Source organism: Mus musculus, chromosome 8 (assembly GCF_000001635.26).
Source record: "Mus musculus strain C57BL/6J chromosome 8, GRCm38.p6 C57BL/6J".
NCBI lineage: Eukaryota > Metazoa > Chordata > Mammalia > Rodentia > Muridae > Mus > Mus musculus.
Genome location: NC_000074.6, coordinates 93,183,870 through 93,201,809, shown reverse-complemented (window position 1 = coordinate 93,201,809; position 17,940 = coordinate 93,183,870). Strand labels below are relative to the sequence as shown.

The window sequence follows — 17,940 nt, the reverse complement described above, 5'->3', positions numbered from 1 at the left end:
GATGGGTGAGATGAGACAATAGAGTACCCGTAAAGAAGACGTAGCTTTTGAAATTTAACTGATTGGCTCCAACCCTGTGACCTAGGGCTCTGACAATGGTGTTCCTTTATTTATTTTTTTCCCTTTTCCTTTTTGTGGTGCACAGGTCTTTAGGAGAGACAAACCCTATGAATATCACAGGAATGTAGGGGACACAAAACAGCCTTAAGGAATTCTATTTGATTCTGTTCCCAGGAATCCCAATGGACAAGGGCTGCCCCATTGGCCAGAGTATGACCAAAAGGAAGGTTATCTGCAGATTGGAGCCACCACCCAACAAGCCCAGAAGCTGAAAGAAAAAGAAGTGGCTTTCTGGACTGAACTTCTGGCTAAGAAGCAACTGCCGACAGAACACACTGAGCTGTGAATGGGAGACTCTGTCAGCCTCACCCTCAGGGGAGCCCAAATGAGACTACTTTACATGGAAGATGATTGTGGCCAAGGCTTTGGGGAGACTGCAGAATTGTGTGGTGGGAGTGGACAGAGGCCAGAGAGAGAATATTTGCACATGTGGACTCAATTTGAAAAAATAAATTTTGTTCCATAAGTCAAATCAATATTGTAGATTGGAAATGAATCTAAGCTTCTCAGAGAGAGGCAATGTCATATGAAGATGGTTCCGCAGAAAATCCATTTGTGGTATGATTATCCAGAAGTCTAAAGGAAGACAAGTACGGGGGAAAGAAGTAGGGATTTTGGCATCAATACATCAATGCATGAAGAAATTTAAAGGGTTTGGTGAGCTGTTACGAAGAAGTGGAGGCTAATAGGAGAGTAATAAGGTCCCTGGAACCACAGATGCAAGGAGGAGTCACACACATAGTCATTTCTTCGTGTATATCTATCATAAGTTTATGAGAAAAATCCTGAGTAGGTATGAAGCAGAAAAAAAGGCATAAGGCCATGCTCAGAGTTTCTTATCCTAACGAATGAAATCTGTAAGGAAAAGCACAAGGCTATTTTATTTTATTTTATTTTATTTTATTTTATTTTATTTTATTTTATATTATTTATTTATTTATTGCCTCTGAAGGCTTGGTGAAGACTTACTGAGGCTGAGTGGGGAAATTAAGCGTGTATCTTGGGGATAATGGTAGGAAACTGTCCTGGGTAGTGTTACTAGCTGTCTTTTGATGTTCAGGAAGGGCAAGGTCACAGAGAAATCTATAGAACCATGGAATTCTCTTAGAAATTCTGGGAACTGGACTGGATACCACATTTAAATTAGCAGCTCCTGGACACCAAGTCTCAGAAATCTTACTCAAGAAAATAAAATCATGGGAAAGACCCCTGTGAAGGGTGTGTGCACTGAGCAGGGTATGAGCCCTTTGGAATAAGCATAAACAAAGCACCGGCTAACATTAGCATAGTCTGGAGGAGGTGGTGGACTGTGGTAGCTAAGGAGAGCACAAAAAATCCTATACTCTGTACATCCTATACTACTTGCATACTACACCACAAATACTCAAGCTCTTTAAAACATACACACAAACACACATGCACATCCCCCCCCCCACACACACACACACATGCACACACATACACCACATAAAAGAACCAGAATTGGGGTTTCATCAGACTAGCAAAACCCAACCACACTCCTGTTGATTCACAGATACCATTTATTCAGTTTTTCTTTCCTTTCCTTTCCTTTCCTTTCCTTTCCTTTCCTTTCCTTTCCTTTCCTTTCCTTTCCTTTTCTCTCCTCTCCTCTCCTCTCCTCTCCTCTCCTCTCCTCTCCTCTCCTCTCCTCTCCTCTCCTCTCCTCTCCTCTCCTCTCCTCTCCTTTCCTTTTCTTCCCTTTTCTTTCCTTCTTTCTTTCTTTCTTTCTTTCTTTCTTTCCTTCTTTCTTTCTTTCTTTCTTTCTTTCTTTCTCTCTCTCTCTCTTTCTTCCTTCCTTCCTTCCTTCCTTCCTTTCTTTCTTTCTTTCTTTCTTTCTTTCTTTCTTTCTTTCTTTCTTTCTTTGGTAGGCATTGTATCAAATATTAAATGCAAAAATGACAGACTTGGAAAAGAAAAATTCCACTAACAAGAGACAACATGATCAGCCCATGTTGACTGAGTGTTGGACACAAGTGTTGGATCAAGCAGACTGGAAATTTCAAATAAGTGTATAGGAAAAGCACACGCCCTGCAAGTGGGGTGTCTTCAGCAGAGACAAAGACACAATTAGAAAGAATTAGAGTCTGAAACTGCTACTCTGGGAGAACTGCTTCCACCATTTTCATATCTCATGAGCTCACGGCAAAACTCTGCCTGGGAGTCAGCCTCGAGAGTTTGTTTCCTCCAGACGAAAAGAAAAACAAGCAAAGCAAAGCAAAAGAAAACACAAACTCACAACAACCTACTGAGAGTAACGTGCAGCACGAATCCAGCCAATAAACCCAGAGTAATGTGCAGCAGGAATCCAGCCAGTAAACCCAGAGCGAGGCAGTGTGATTGAGCTGGAGACTTGCCAGTACACCCAGTGGCCAGTGGCCAGGAAGGATACAGTTTTAGTCTACCTCTCCCCCATCACACTCTGTGTCTGTTGTGCCAGCACCACATATCACAACTCCACTCCTCCTAGCGGGCAAAACAAACCTGTGCATACCACCCTGATGTATACCACCACCAGTTCAGCCCAGGTATGGCTGTAAAGATAACAGTGATGCTGCCTGTGCCAGCTTATTCTAGTGATCAAGGTCTCTGAGGGGTTTCAAATGACTCCAGTCACAAAGTACCCTGCTGCTCATGGTGAGAAACTCAACTACAATTTGTGAGATTCTGTGCTCTCCTTCCACTGTGTGAATTTAAGTACATTCATTGATGAAATAGAGGGAAGAGGGAGAAGGTTGAAAAATTCCTTAAATGAAATGAAAATGGAGATACAACATACAGAACCCAGATAAAACAGAAGTACTTCGGGAGGAAATTCTATATCATGAGTAACTACAGTCTCATGTCTTTAAGAAGATATAATTATGCATCAAATGGACTTGAACCCTTCCAGAGCTGTAGAATGTCTATTATTTTATCAGCTCACTACTATTTTACGTCAACTATTTTTTTCCAAAATGGATCTGTCAAAGAGATTTGATCTTAAAGAAATTAAAGATTTCTAAAATCAAACAAATAACTTAGTAATGCATCCTGAGAACTTAAAAATAAATGATTAGATGAAAGAACCAAAATACACACCAGAGGAATGAAAAGAGGTACCCAAACATGAAAGTATGAAGAGGCTACACTGCTGGAATAGGCTAGGGTCAGCAATTGCATAGATGCACTGACCCACCTGCTGTTGTACACTCCCATGAAAAGGGAGGCCATGCGCTTTGGCAATGTTTGAAGAATCAGTGTGTACGTGTATGCATGGATGGTTAGAAGCAAGGATTGTTGCCAGCGGAGTTTGTTTCCTACATGAACATTATGTCCAAAGGTTCTTTCTCTGGTAAACTTCCTTGAACCTAAGTATGCACCGTGCCCAGCCAGGTCACTTGGCAGGAATACTACAAACTTAATTTAGGAATCCTCTAAAGGTTGGTAGAGTGTGAGTTCCCTTCCTAACTCGAGAGTATGGATTCTAAGACATGCAGGTCCAGGAAGGCTGTGAAATGTGTCCGTCCTCACATCCCAGCTGAGCAGAGCTTTGTAGAAGGACCCCAGAACAACACTTCCCACTACCTGCAGGCACCTGGCTGCTGCTGTCTGCTCTTGAGAGGTCAGGGTGCACTGAATTGAGGTGAGAGTGCTGCAGGGAGAGGTGCTTATGTAAGAAGCTGTTGGATGGGTTTCTGGCCACTTGTAATCTGAGTACTGGGCACTGACTGTTCAGATAAAAGTGGGTAAACTCCTAGTGGGCGTGGCTTGGAGGGCCCAACTGACACCCAGAGAGCTCTTTGGAAGGAAGAGTTTTTTTTTTTTTTTTTTTTTTTTTTTTTTTTAAGCTTAGATTACATAACTGAGCTGGTTGAGCAAGACTTAAGGAGGCGGGTCCCCTGGTCCACAACAGAAGCATTGCTAAAGCAGCAGATAGCTCAGAGACCCACAGAGCCCTTGTCCTTCCACAATGGGCCTCTACCCTCTGATATGGCTTTCTCTTGCTGCGTGCACAGCTTGGGGTAAGTTCTTCTGGGTTACAAATGTCTGTGTGTACATTTTCAGTCTTTGTTCTGGGCACAATGGGCAATGCTGTGGACAAAATAGTCCAGTCCCTTGGTGAGTTTTGCTTTCTGCACTTGAAGGGGTGCATCAAAGTCCGAAGAACTTGACTCCCACAGAGACAGAGAGGAGGATGGACACTGGGATACCCAGCTATAGGAGGCACAGGAGAGCTGAAGAAGGATCAGGCTGCTTCCCTGTGATTCTTTGTCAAGTTGCAAGCAGGTCAGAGAGAGAGAGGCTGAGCAGAACATGGAAAGCATAAACTCAGGAGCCAGCCTTATATCTGGCTCCTAATCAATAACTCCAACTTGATATCCTAAAGTTTGCAAAGCCTGGGTGATACAGTGACTAGGGAACCCCCACCTTTAAAGCAGAGATGACAGGAGTGCCTTTTTCACTGAGGACAAAAAGAGCGGTTGCTTCTGCTCTGGGTCCAGAGGGTAAGTTAGGTTAAAAGGTAGGCAAAAGGTTTGGCTGAAAACGTAATGGATTAATAAAAATTACAACGTGCTTAAATCAGACAATTGAGATGATGGTGTTACACTGAAGCTCCCACAAGGCAGGGACAGGTCACAGGGATGGTGTAAAAGAGGAAACAATGAGGTTAGTCAGGAGGCCAGGGCAGCGGAGAGACCGGGCAAGCAAGAGCCATTGTTGTAGTTTCACCTGAAAAGAAGAGAGGAGTGAGGTGGCATGGGGTGGAGGGGGCGGTTACATGGAGTTCTTTGGGAGGTTTGGGGGATATAGGACTTTGTTTGGGTTTTTTGATGACTAGATCTTAGAGATCAGGACAGGTGGGTGGCCCAGGCAGGAGACTTAGATAAGGTGGGGGATGGGACCCACATTAGTTACACCCTGGGGATTCCAGTTCCCCCAGCCTGTAATGTCACCCTGTTTTCACCTTTTTACAGTCAATGCTTGGTGCTTTGAAATCTTGCCTGCTCTCCTGGCAAGGCCTCTTTGAGAAATTATGTAAAGAGAATGAATGTGCCTGGGCACAGAGCAAATGTTCCGTATTGCACTCTGATATTACACAATTTTAAATACATAACTACATAATATTTGTGCCATTGCTGTATATCCACTTGACGCAGGAATATGACCCCAGATAATCTGTTTCTACCCACTTCACGGTGGACCATCACCGAGCTGACAAAGCCTACCCCAGGCGTTTCTCCTCAGGCTTCACCCTCCTTCACCTCTTAGAAGTGCTGAACACATATCAGCATCTTATCCCATTCTCCATGGTCTTTCAGAATATCGTAAAGTAGATTTTGTATGTACATGTCTACCAGAAAGTTCATCGTTCTTTGTAATAACTAGTAACAACAACTTGAATATTCACAGTATGCATCTGGCTGTTGATAGCATGTGACATAGAGGCTGGATTCCAATGAGGAGTTTTCAGTTCTAGTGACCACTTCCCACTAAATTTGGAAATTTCCTGTCTTTTCTGGCCACAAGCTTTGAGGAAGAATGACATCTTGTCTAAATTCAAAGGCCCTACCCAATGAGGGATGTTCTCACAAACTGAGGCCCCTGAGGTCAGACAAAGAGGACACCAGGGGAGCCATGACCAAGTGTCTATAAGTCCACCAACCATGTAAAGAAGGACCAAGTTGGTTTGTGCAGGTCCCACAATGGATAGAAGAAGAGTGAGGATACTGCAAAGACTGTCTGTTCTACAAGAATAGAGGCAGTAGGGTAAATGTTTTTGATGCCCAGTCTCTCTTACCTGGAAGACCATGCTCAGAACCCCCAAGAAGGTTTTAGAAGTGTGTTGTCTGCTTTACCACAGAGCTATTTCTGCTGCTTATTTGTTTGCTAAGTAAAATCCAGCCCCTTACTCAGTCCTCCAGGGTCTTCCCTGGTGTGTTCTTTCTCTTCCAGGATTACCTTTCTCTGTCCTGGACTCCTCCTGGTGACAGTCATAGGGCACCCACCCTTCCCAGCTTGGCTGTGTGCTGTCTGTGAGCCACAGCACCCTTTCTCATTCCTGCAATGTCATACCCACCTCTCTCATCCCCTTAGCCTCTCCCCACACTGTAAGTCACAACCCTTGTGTGACCAATCAGGAGACATCACTTTCTCTTCCAACTGCTGTATCCCCTTCCTGGCTCTACCCCAGGACAAAAATCTTATGCATCTCAATATTAAGTCGAGTGTATCTGTTGCCATGCCTGCAAGGTGAGCCCTCCTGAGGACAGGGAGGGCTCTTGTCCATCTTCTCACCCAGCTCAGCAACAGGATCCTAGTGGATGAACATTTCCAGTGGAAACCAAAACTCATCTTCATACTTGGTACCTCTCTTTCTGTAGTGACTTAGGCTGGATGCTTTTAAGACACCAATACACGTTAGTCTTTAATCAGTCCTCTGAGATGAGAACAATTGTCTTCACTCTAATTTTATGTAAGAAGCAAATGAGACCTGGAAGGGTTTGGGTGACTTTAGCAATGCCATCAGTCCTGAAGTGACAAACCCACCAAGAATCCAGGTCTATCTTTTCCTTACTGATGTGTTCCTATTTTCTCCTGTCCAACAGGGTACCCATCCTCACCACCTGTGGTGAACACTGTTAAAGGCAAAGTCCTGGGGAAGTATGTCAATTTGGAAGGATTCACACAGCCTGTGGCTGTTTTCCTGGGAGTCCCCTTTGCCAAGCCCCCTCTTGGCTCCTTGAGATTTGCTCCACCACAGCCTGCAGAGCCCTGGAGCTTCGTGAAGAACACCACCTCCTACCCGCCTATGTAAGCCCCTGGGGTAGGCCTGTTTCAATATAAAGGGGATGAAGATAATTTATTCTTCTGTCTTGAACCTTGATGTTGCTTGAAAGTGGGTGAGTGGAACTACATGAGTGACAAGAACAGTTGAGGGTGACTTTAAGTTCTCATGCCTAGGTCTATCCAGCCTCCTAGTCACCACTGAACAATCCTTTCCCCCTGCCCCACTCAATCTTTGAGCCAATAGAAAAGCCCATCAAGTCCAGATAGCCTAAAGAATGTCAGTGCAGTCAGTGTTTCTTCTCTTGGCAAGGTACTTGTGAGGATTGAAGAATTCCACTCCTGGTGGTGTCCTTACTACTGCATGCTTTTCTCCTAAAAATATCATTTGCTATTTTTTCCATTCTGACTGCAAATGTAAGGTATAAATACTGAAAACAGAAATGGCAGAGCAATACATAGAAGCAAATGTAACAAAGTTAACAATCAGGTACAATCCAATTCCTCAGAATCACTGTGAGCATTTGAGGTCATATTTCCAGTCTTATGTCTGTGTATGTCCTCCCTTTATACAGACATTATGAGTATGGAAAATATGGGTGACTATTTGCACATTTATAACACCGATATTATTCTACATATCAATGTAACAGCCAATATATAGCAGTTACATTAACTGGATATGAAATTAGACTGTATGCATCCAATCTTTTATTTGGGCTAAGTTCTTTCTATGTTATTGACAGTAAGACAAAGGTGATAAATTTGTAACACATAATCACAGGAATTTGGGGAGAAATGTAAGAAGTGACATTTCTGAGTCAAGGAGTAGAAATTTGATCTAAACTGCACACCCTTCTCCCAGGGAAACATGAAAGCCCCCGTTCAGAGGAATTCTCCCCATGCTTTGCCTTACTCAAAGCTTGTGTGTATCAGATAAGCAGCATGAGCAGATAAGAACTTAAGAATGCAACACTGGTCTTTATTTGAGAGTTCTAAACAATAGTGAAGTTGAAATCTTCACCTCCCATTGGTCATTCAGTTCCTAGTTCTGTGAATTATGCCCCTTTCTCCCATTGGGTAGGAAAATTGCCTAAGCTAGAGACATAAAGGTCACCTTTTCTATTCCACTTCTGCCACTCGACCTCTGAGGAGGCTTGGCAAATGAGCACCTCCACTCTCTCTTTGACATACTGGAAGCCAGGTGCCATCTATGAAACAGGATAATGGACACCTGGGGCTGATGTGTCTTAAATGACTCCTTCTCCAGGAGAAGCTGATCAGTGCTTGGAACTCTGAAGAACTTGATCATTGTTACCAATTCCACTCTACAATGGCCTTATGGGGTCCTTAATCAGGACAGCTCACAATGATTGTTGATGGGATGGGGAGATGAAAGAACCTTAGCAGGCCAGATGGTGAAACTCTTAGAGACATTACTCACCTCACCTGGCCCTGGCAGGTTAAAGCCAGAGCAAGCAAGAAATTCAGCCAAGATAACCCAGCATGTCAGTGGTGGAGGCAGGACCAGAGAGTTGTCTTCTTATGTGCCAAAGATAACACCTTCATCCAATAACAGGTCGTTTTGCTGGTTGATAGAACACTCCCATGGATGGGAGCATATTTCCCTACATAAGCATTGCCATAACTCACTGAATAAGCCAAACAGGGTACAGGGCACTATCCAAACAGTGCAGGGAACACTATTGTCTAGGGAAAATGAGGTCAGCATATGAGTGACTCTCTTTATGGTACACAGTACTCCAAAGGCTCCAGGAAGGGAGAGATGCCAAGTCCTTCTTCTAAATGCATGGGAGAGTCTAGAGTCTTAGTAGTTCCACTAGGAACCTAAAGACTCTATTATCTCTAACAATGACTCCAATCCAGTGAGGATAACTGTAGCTATGTGCTCAAAACTCCAAGTACAAGGTCAGGTCCTGGGTAATGTATCCAAGGTTCAATCTAGGGGAACCGCAGATACGTTCTCTCCCCTTCCAGGTGCTCTCAGGATGCTGTTGGAGGGCAGGTGCTCTCAGAGCTCTTCACCAACAGGAAGGAGAACATTCCTTTACAGTTTTCTGAAGACTGCCTCTACCTGAATATTTACACTCCTGCTGACTTGACAAAGAACAGCAGACTACCAGTACGTATGGGGACCACTGGACCAGAAATCTGAGTTCCAGCCTCCACCTCTTCATGGGCAACCAGAAAGGGGTTGAAGGGAGTGAGTAGCAGCAGCTCATGGGCAAGAACTTATTTAAGAACAGTGTGACCTCATTCTTCCAGTGACATCAGTTTTGAGTGGAGATCATGGTACATTTGGAATGGACATCGTAAATTCCTAATCTTTCTCACACAAATAGAAGGAAAAGGAACAGGTTGCTTTTTGTTATTAGGTTAGGTTCTGCTCCCCAGAGAGACTAAATATCTCTGTGCAGATAGAGAAACTGAGGCTGTGGTAGAGAAAGGAGAACATACAGAAGAGGTGCTGAGAAAAGTCAGGTCTCTGACCATCATTCTTGTGCTTTTAGACAATGTCTGGAAGGGAAGATATGTGTTGCCTTTATTCTCAAGTCATGTGTGACAAATGTGAAGACTTTGACTGTCAAGTGAAGGCGTTCACTGCCCCCATGGAGGACTAAGGAGTTAGAGTTCTGAGGAACTCAAGTCAGCACTTTCTCTGCCTGTAGGCTCCATCCTGGGGTTTTTACCATAGTAGCTCATTTCCCAGTCTATCTGCCTTTGGCACAGTCTGATGACCAAGCGAGTCATTTCAAATGGAAACACAGTGCCAGGGATGAGCAGGATGCCAGGTATAGATCACAGGGTTGGCGAGGGTCTTTTGAAAAAGGAATTGATCCCTGGGTTATAACGGGCTAACACCCAACACATTTCTCAGAAGCTCGTTTGTGTGGAGCCAATGAATTTGAGATACTTGCAGATTTGTGTGCTACAACTTAGTATTACCTGTGCTCTGCACCCACTGGGAGGTGAGGATTAGCCTTAGTCTCTCTCTCTCTCTTTCTCTCTCTCACACACACACTCACATATACATGAACACATACATGTACACACGTATACATACACACATACATATACACACAAGCACATACATACACACACACACAAACACACATACACATATACATACACACACACGCATGCATACATACACACACAAACACACACATACAGACACACATGTACATACACACACACACACACACACACACACACACACACACCACCTTCTACAATGCATTTAGTATCCCCAAACACACAGTCAGACTTGGGCTTGGAGAAGGGAGAAACTTAAGCCAGGCTTTCAAGGAGCTTGCCCCTGGGTCTGCAGTTATAGCATAACCTTTTCAGCATGCCATTGCCTATCATCCTTGGGCTCAGCAATTCCTCTTAGATGACCTTAATTCAGCCTCTCCTAGAGATAACAGGACTCCCTGAGGGAGGAGAGAGGATTGGTAATGCCATGAGAGACCTCCATGGTTCTCAACCTTTCTAATGGTTTAATAGAGTTCCTCATTTTGTGCTGACACCACTGCAACCATAAAATTATTTGATTGTTACTTCATAATTGTAATTTTGCCACGGTTATGAATTATAATGTAAGTATCTAGTATGCAGGATATTTGGTGAGCTATTCCCCAGGGGTCTCAACCCACAGGCTGAGAAGCACTGTCCTAGGACACAGGTTTTAGAGCCACAAGGTCTATGATTAAATCCTGCTTTTGAGAAGATGGGAGAGCAGAGCCATATCTTAACCTCTTAGCCTGTGTCCTTAAATGGGAATTGTTATATGAAGCTCAACACCTGGCAAGCTTCATCACTGTTCAGCCTGGGTGCACACAGCAATTGCTGACACACTAATTAGACCTGTAGCATGGTCTGACTCCTGGACTAACAGTGGGCTCACTGCACAGCAGCCATGAGCAGGCACTGGACAGCTTAGCATCTGGGGGCTGGAGGCAGGGGCCAGGTTGAAGCTATAACCATTGTTTTTTATGTCCATCCCAGTGTGTGAATGATTAATGGGGGATTATTTGCTTATGATTTAGTGCCTAGGCCTTAGGCGAGGCTTGTTTCCCAACTAACTTATAACTAAATTAACGCATGTATACCATTTTATGTCTGCCACATGGCTGGTTACCTCTCCTCGGTTTCATACATCTGATTTCCTCCAAGTCTTGGTGGCAAATCCTCTCGTTCCCGGCTGTTTCCCAGCATTCCTCTCTTTCTGCCAGGTGTCCCACCTTCTAATCCTGCCTCGGTTTATTGGCCATCAGACGTTTTAATCTAAATCTGATGCTTTTCCACAGTGTACCAGAGATTATCCCTGCAGGAAGCTTGGTCTTCACCTCGTCTTTTCTGTGATATCTTGGCAAAGCACTGTGTTTCTTATCTGTCACCTAGGAAAATACTTTCTCTACCACCTAGGTAGGTCATTTTTATTGCTGTGAACAATTCTTATTCTATGTATTCATTATGCTTTTCCTTAGCAAGAGTATATGAACCTTATTTTACACACTCTCATTCCTTCCCTTATTGACATACTCTTCAAATTAAAAAAGAAGAAAAATTATATTTCCTTTCAAGCTCAAGTCAATTAGAGTACCTGGTACTTAATAGGTTTAGATATAGCACTAGCAGAAGACTGAAGACTTTCAGGAGAAAGCAAGTATGAGATAGGATTAGCAACATGGTGGATTTTTGTGTGCAGAAAGAAAGCACATTTGGAAGGTGCCCCATCAGGGTAGTGTCTGTCTGTCTCATCAGATAATCACTTACTTGTGGGAAAAATCTAGTTTAACCAGTGAGGAGTTACTTGGGATGAAATGAAGAAGAAATACAAGAGCTTTTATGTTCATTCAGGCATAGGTGATAAGAGCAGGGGAAGTAGATCAATAACTTTGACCTTTGAGCTGTTTCCATGGCAATGTTCTCAGTTTGAGCATCTTGGGAGGATGTGAGAAATGAGAAACACAGTGCGGTACCATGTTACATTATATTCCTGGCAGGAGCTGTGGGTTGTTTGAAAGAGAGGGAGAGAGAGAGAGAGAGAGAGAGAGAGAGAGAGAGAGAGAGAGAGAGAGGTTATAGCCTTGCTGTGCATTAGTGTGATTTGAATGGTGACCACAGTGACCATAGCTTAAGGCTGGTGTCCAAATCAAATAACCTTTTCTGTGTTCCCAAGTCTGCAATGTATGAGATGTATGACCTGACTCCCCAGTAGCACCAAAAGCTGCCTCAGTACACTGAGCCTGTGGGGTGCAGAATTGGTTATGTTCTTGTCCAGGTGATGGTGTGGATCCATGGAGGTGGACTGGTGGTGGGCGGAGCATCCACCTATGATGGACTGGCCCTCTCTGCCCATGAAAATGTGGTGGTGGTGACCATTCAGTATCGCCTTGGCATCTGGGGATTCTTCAGGTAAGATTTTGGACTGTCCGCTCCATCTTAGCCATTATATCAGTCTGAAGCTAGTTAATTACAGAGCAGTTTTATATAACAAAGGGTATGAGAGACTGAAAGTAGAAGATTGGCTCCATCATCTGGGCTACTACTGAAGGCCCTTGGCATGGAAAAACGTTTCAGAAGAACAGTTGACGTAAGTAAGAAGACCACATGATGAGGCTGGAAGCTAGGGGCAAGGGGAGGTCTTGTTACTTTAATTTTTAAAGATTTATTTATTTTTATTTTATGCATATGAGTGTTTTGCCTGCTTATATATGTCTTGCACCATGTAACTGATTTGCATCATGTAACTGATGCCTGCAGAGGCTAGAAGGGTGCTTTGGATCCTCTGGAATTGGGGCTATGGTAGATGATGAGGCCCACTGGGTGTTGGAATCAAGCCCGGTACCTGATAAGAGAAATAAGTGCTGTTGTGCACTGAGCCATGTCTCCAGCCCAGATCTTGTTTGTTTGGTTTTTAGGTTTTTTGGTTTGTTTTTTGTTTTTTTTTTATATATATATATAACAAAGCACCTTCTGACAAACCAGGTTCTGTGAATGCTGTACAGATCCCTTCAGTGAGCTGTGCACTCAGGAACATAATCGCCTTGCCCTTGACCTTACGTGTGGCATGTTCTTTTACAGATAAATCATATGCCACAATAGAAGCCAGAATCCTAGCAATGAGCTACAGAGAAACAGCCCATATCTATGTCAAAGTGGCCACTATGACCCTCTGCTAACACTCTAATCTAAGCCCTGAGTCTGGAGCAGGGATAATTATTAGAGCAGTTTGTTATTACACACTTGCTGTTTCAGTGCCACCTTTGTTTCATTCAGAGTGTTCTATGAGACAGGAGGCCCTGTCATGTCTCTGCACAATGTCTCTAGGTCACTGAGACATATACTTATAATGTAATGAGACCTATACTTATTATGCTTAAGACCACTACTTACAATAACACAGAAGTGCTTTCCAAAGATCACCGCAGCTACATTCATTCTGTTGTCCTCATACCCAGTACCTTTTCACCTGCAGCTTCTCCTGGGTGAAATTCCATTCCTTGGATAGTCAGGAGAACTGTGTCTTCATTTTATTCAGGTCTTTACCCAACCCACTGCCTTCAATAGGTCCTTTCCAGTGAAAACGACCTAAAACGCTGCCCTCAGAGGCCTACATTTGCTATGGGGTGTGGCTGGTTTTCTTGTTTTACTATCTGGAATCATTCTGCCAGTTCCTAGTCTGCAGCATGGGCTGAGTGCAGTCAGAGATTTGTGGTTTCTTCTCAGCTGTGCTCTAGGTCTGAGCAGTGCTGGTTGCAATCCTGGTACATAGCTGCTTGAAGATGAGCATAGATCCCTGTATAAAACAGCACTGCAGAGATAAGAATCAGATTGACCGTCTTGTGAGGGATGCAGTGCACAGCCTGATTCTGGGATGTTTGGGAGTTCCCCCCCCCCAGCCCATATGAGGAATTGAGATCCTTGCTAGCTTTGCCATGGCATCTCAGCCTTGACTCTTCTAACCTGCTCTCTTGCAGCACTGGGGATGAACACAGTCGGGGAAACTGGGGTCACTTGGACCAGGTGGCTGCACTACGCTGGGTCCAGGACAACATTGCCAACTTTGGGGGCAACCCAGGCTCGGTGACCATCTTTGGAGAGTCAGCAGGAGGTTTCAGTGTCTCTGTTCTTGTAAGTGTTCCTAGCTCCAGGTAAACCCCCCAAGTTTATGTGTCGAGCCTCCTAAAAACCATCCACCATCCAATACAGACATGAGCATCTTTGCTTAAAAGACTATATACAACACACCATCGGAAGGCAGACAGCTAAGGACCAAATGCCCCTTTGCCCTTGGGAAACTTAAGCTTAGTTTTACATAGAGGCACTCAAGAATTTCCAACTTCCCTCTCTCTCTTTCTCTCTCCCTCTCCCCCTCTCTCTGTCTGTGTGTATCTCTGTCTCTGTCTGTGTGTATCTCTCTGTCTCTCTGTGACTCTGTCTCTCTCTTTTACACACACACACACACACACACACACACACACACACACACACACTTTTCATGGACTATAACCATAGGTAAAAAGTACAAATAGGAGTATGAATCTCAGCATAAGTTAGAGCAGGTATCCTTGTTTGGGTTCAAGCCAGAACTACACATTGAGGAAAGTTAAAAATCCAAAAACAGAATGGAACTTCCCCTGAGGAGGTCTGACAGCTTTTGCATGCCTAAGAGGGAAGGCAACCAACTTTAAAGAACCTGGATGTCCTAGGGAAGTAGGTGTGGGGGTGGAGGGATAGGAGGTAGAATGGAAGAGGGATGGAACACAAACATGGATCACAGATGCAGATGGGGGGTAAAATGTCTTGGTGCATGAGACTGAGCCAGATAGATATTTAAAGAATATACAGAAGGTCTATGAGCCGTAAAATACTGCCTTGGAGCTGAGTAGAAAATAACCAATACTAATGTATGTTTCAAACCTATATTGGTTTTATATTCAAAGAGAGAAATGTTTAAGTAGAGAAAAAGAAAATACAAATTAACCCAAAGAATAAAGTTGTCCATCTTCCTGCTACCCAGAGATTATTATTATTAAATTTTTATGTTTATTTCTTTAATATTTCTCCATAATTTTATTTAACTGCCCATATCATCTATATGTCTATCTATCTTTCTGTCTGTCTTCTTCCATCCATGCATAATATATTTTCTTTCTCCCCAGTATGCAACTGCATTGATCTTCAATTCTTCTACCCAAATTAAAATGTAATATGCAGTAATAGAACATATATATTTTCCTAAATATTAAATAATTCTTTGGTATCATCTTTTATAAATGCATAATATCCCATGGTAGGAATAAATCCTTATTGCCAAAATTTATAGTGTTAGAATCTTGGGTTGTTTCCAAATTTTACTATTAACAAAGAATAATCATTCTTTGACATTTTTACAAGCCCCCATTATCCTTATTCTTAGGGTATATTCTGAAGAATGGAAATGATGGGACAGAGTCTGCAGCTCAGGGTTAACAGTCTTTTCAGTTTTCCCTGTGAGCACCTGCCACCTGATTCCTACTCCGTTTCTTACTCTGGTCATTGTTTCCATCCCATTGATGTTCTCTGGGGGAATGCAAAGCCAAAGAGAAGTCTAGGAAGCATATCAGGAGACTTGAGTGGCTGTCATGTCCACAGCATCATAGTCCTCAAATGAATGGCCAGGGCAGAAGAGAAGCTGGAGGAAGCCTTAAAGAGCAAGTGAACCACAGACCACTCTCAAAAGCATACATTCTCCTCCTCTTCTTTCCCCTGCCAGGTCTTGTCTCCTTTGGCCAAGAACCTCTTCCACAGGGCCATTTCTGAGAGTGGTGTGTCCCTCACTGCTGCTCTGATTACAACAGATGTAAAGCCCATTGCTGGTGTAAGTACTGCTACGAACGAAACCTGCGTCCTTTGCTCTCCTGGGGTCCTCGGGTTATTCTTTCCATGGAGTTCAACTCACATGCTCAGGAGATGCTTGAAGGGAGAATGGCTGAGGAAGGACTGCTATGGCTTTATCTAAGTCCCACTCTTCAGGTTCTGTATTTATGTGAATCATATTATGCAGATGTTCCACAATCCTGCACATGTTATAGTACGGTGAGCCACATCATATGCATCAGCTCACTCCCAAACTAGGAACAATCATCACCCTCATCTATGTGTGGAGAAACTGAGATTAAAAGAAATTTTTCTATGGCTTACCTACAGTCAACTATTTAGGAAGCAGTAGACAAACCTCCATAACAAAGGACCTCCATAGAAGCACTGAGATTCAAGAATAGTATGTATAGTTTGTGCTGTTAGAGGTAAGTGTATTGATGGGAATAATTGACAGTAATGGAGATCCCAGTTATGCATTCAACTCATTTCACTATCCCAGTTAGTATCAGAGACGACATTCTATAGGATCATTACCCAGATGTGCTGATCTAGAGTACATTTTTCAAACTTCTCTTGTCTTTAGAATTTGGTTGTAGGACCCAAGCATAGTGACATTTGCCTACAATACCAGCACTTTGAGAAACAGAGGCAGGAGGATGGCTATAAGTTTTAGACAAGCCTGGTCTACAGAAAAACATTCAAGGCCATCCAAAAACTGCATGATCTTCTCAATAAATAGGTGACAGGTAAATAGATAGATAATAGACAGATAATAGGTAGAGAGATGATAGATAGATAGATAGATAGATAGATAGATAGATAGATAGATAGATAGATAGAGAGGGATGGAGAGAGAAAAAATTGAATATGGGATAGAATCCATTATGCACATCAATGGAGGCTGTAGTCATTGTTTTTAACCTCTACTGTTGCCTGAAATCTCTGGCAGCTGGTTGCTACTCTTTCTGGGTGTAAAACTACCACATCAGCTGTTATGGTTCATTGCCTGCGCCAGAAGACAGAGGATGAACTACTGGAGACCTCACTAAAATTGGTAAGTATATCCTTTCTACATTCTAGCAGTAGTCAATCTATGTAATGGCATTCAATCTTCATCTGTTCAGTTAAAAGTATTCTAATAATAACATAATGAAAAATTGTACTATATCCCTCTATAAGATGTATCTTAGTGACCTTCAAATAAATACCATTCTGGATTTAGAGGTTGAGGGTATTCAATATGTTTTTCATAAAAGCATCACAATATTATTTGATACAGAAACTAATTTATAACATAGTTTTCTAGCGCAATTTTCTATATTTTCTTACACTGCCTAAATGGAGTATTAAGATAGCTATCTATTTCGCCATTCATTCATATACTATAATAATACTACTATATTAGTTCATCCTTCTGCTCAGTGTATATATATATATATATATATATATATATATATATATATATATATATATCTTGTCATCAAATGTTACTGGTATATTCCTTTCTCTTCACCTATTTTTCAATGTGTCCACAATCCATGAATCATCCAGCCAATTCATATCTACATTTCTTTCTTTCTCCTAACCAGTATTACATGTATTGGCCAAATTTACCCATCTTCTCATTCATCTGTCACTCCATTATCCATCCAAAAGTATGTGGACACAATGCAGACAAAAATTTAACATTTTTCTGTGTTACAGAGAATTACTCATATGTATATACTGAGTTAGGAGTGACAGTAGAGATAGAGAATACATTCAATACAGTTATCAGGGATAGTTCTTGGAGAAGTCACATTTGAGAATTGATGGACAGGCGCGGGAATCTTTCATTGCAAGGAAATATAGCAAGACAAACATACAAAAAAGAGCATGCAAGGTCTTAAGAACTACCACACTTGTGAGTGGGGGAGGGGCATAAATAGGCTCAAGAGTCAACTGAGCTCTTGGCCTATCTATCTGGGCAATGGATACTCCAGTCCCCTGCCCCAGACAGGATTCCTCCCTGTTTGTTCATGGATTAAGTCAATATGGCCTTGGTGCTTTGGTCATTAGTTTCATAAATGGAGCCCAAGATATCCACAAAATTTAGGCATCTATATTCTAACAGTAAAAGAAAGCTAATATTTCAAGTTTCTC

General features: G+C 42.7%; 2 protein-coding genes across 3 annotated transcripts in view; both read left to right on the top strand.

Annotated features, from left to right (window-relative positions):
* Ces1e (carboxylesterase 1E) overlaps positions 1-592 on the top strand; it is a 28,414-nt gene extending 27,822 nt beyond the window's left edge. The window contains exon 14 of one of the 2 annotated variants that reach the window (NM_133660.3): positions 235-592. In NM_133660.3, the coding sequence (NP_598421.1) occupies positions 235-406 (172 nt within the window). In that variant the 3' untranslated portion in view covers positions 407-592. The remainder of the gene's footprint in view (positions 1-234) is intronic. The other variant, XM_006530651.3, reaches the window with a different exon arrangement.
* Positions 593-4,005: 3,413 nt separating this feature from the next.
* Ces1d (carboxylesterase 1D) overlaps positions 4,006-17,940 on the top strand; it is a 31,733-nt gene continuing 17,798 nt past the window's right edge. The window contains exons 1-7 of the mRNA NM_053200.2: positions 4,006-4,142; positions 6,729-6,933; positions 8,905-9,049; positions 12,215-12,348; positions 13,914-14,067; positions 15,692-15,796; positions 16,748-16,852. Of these exons, the coding sequence (NP_444430.2) occupies positions 4,091-4,142; positions 6,729-6,933; positions 8,905-9,049; positions 12,215-12,348; positions 13,914-14,067; positions 15,692-15,796; positions 16,748-16,852 (900 nt within the window). The 5' untranslated portion in view covers positions 4,006-4,090. The remainder of the gene's footprint in view (positions 4,143-6,728; positions 6,934-8,904; positions 9,050-12,214; positions 12,349-13,913; positions 14,068-15,691; positions 15,797-16,747; positions 16,853-17,940) is intronic.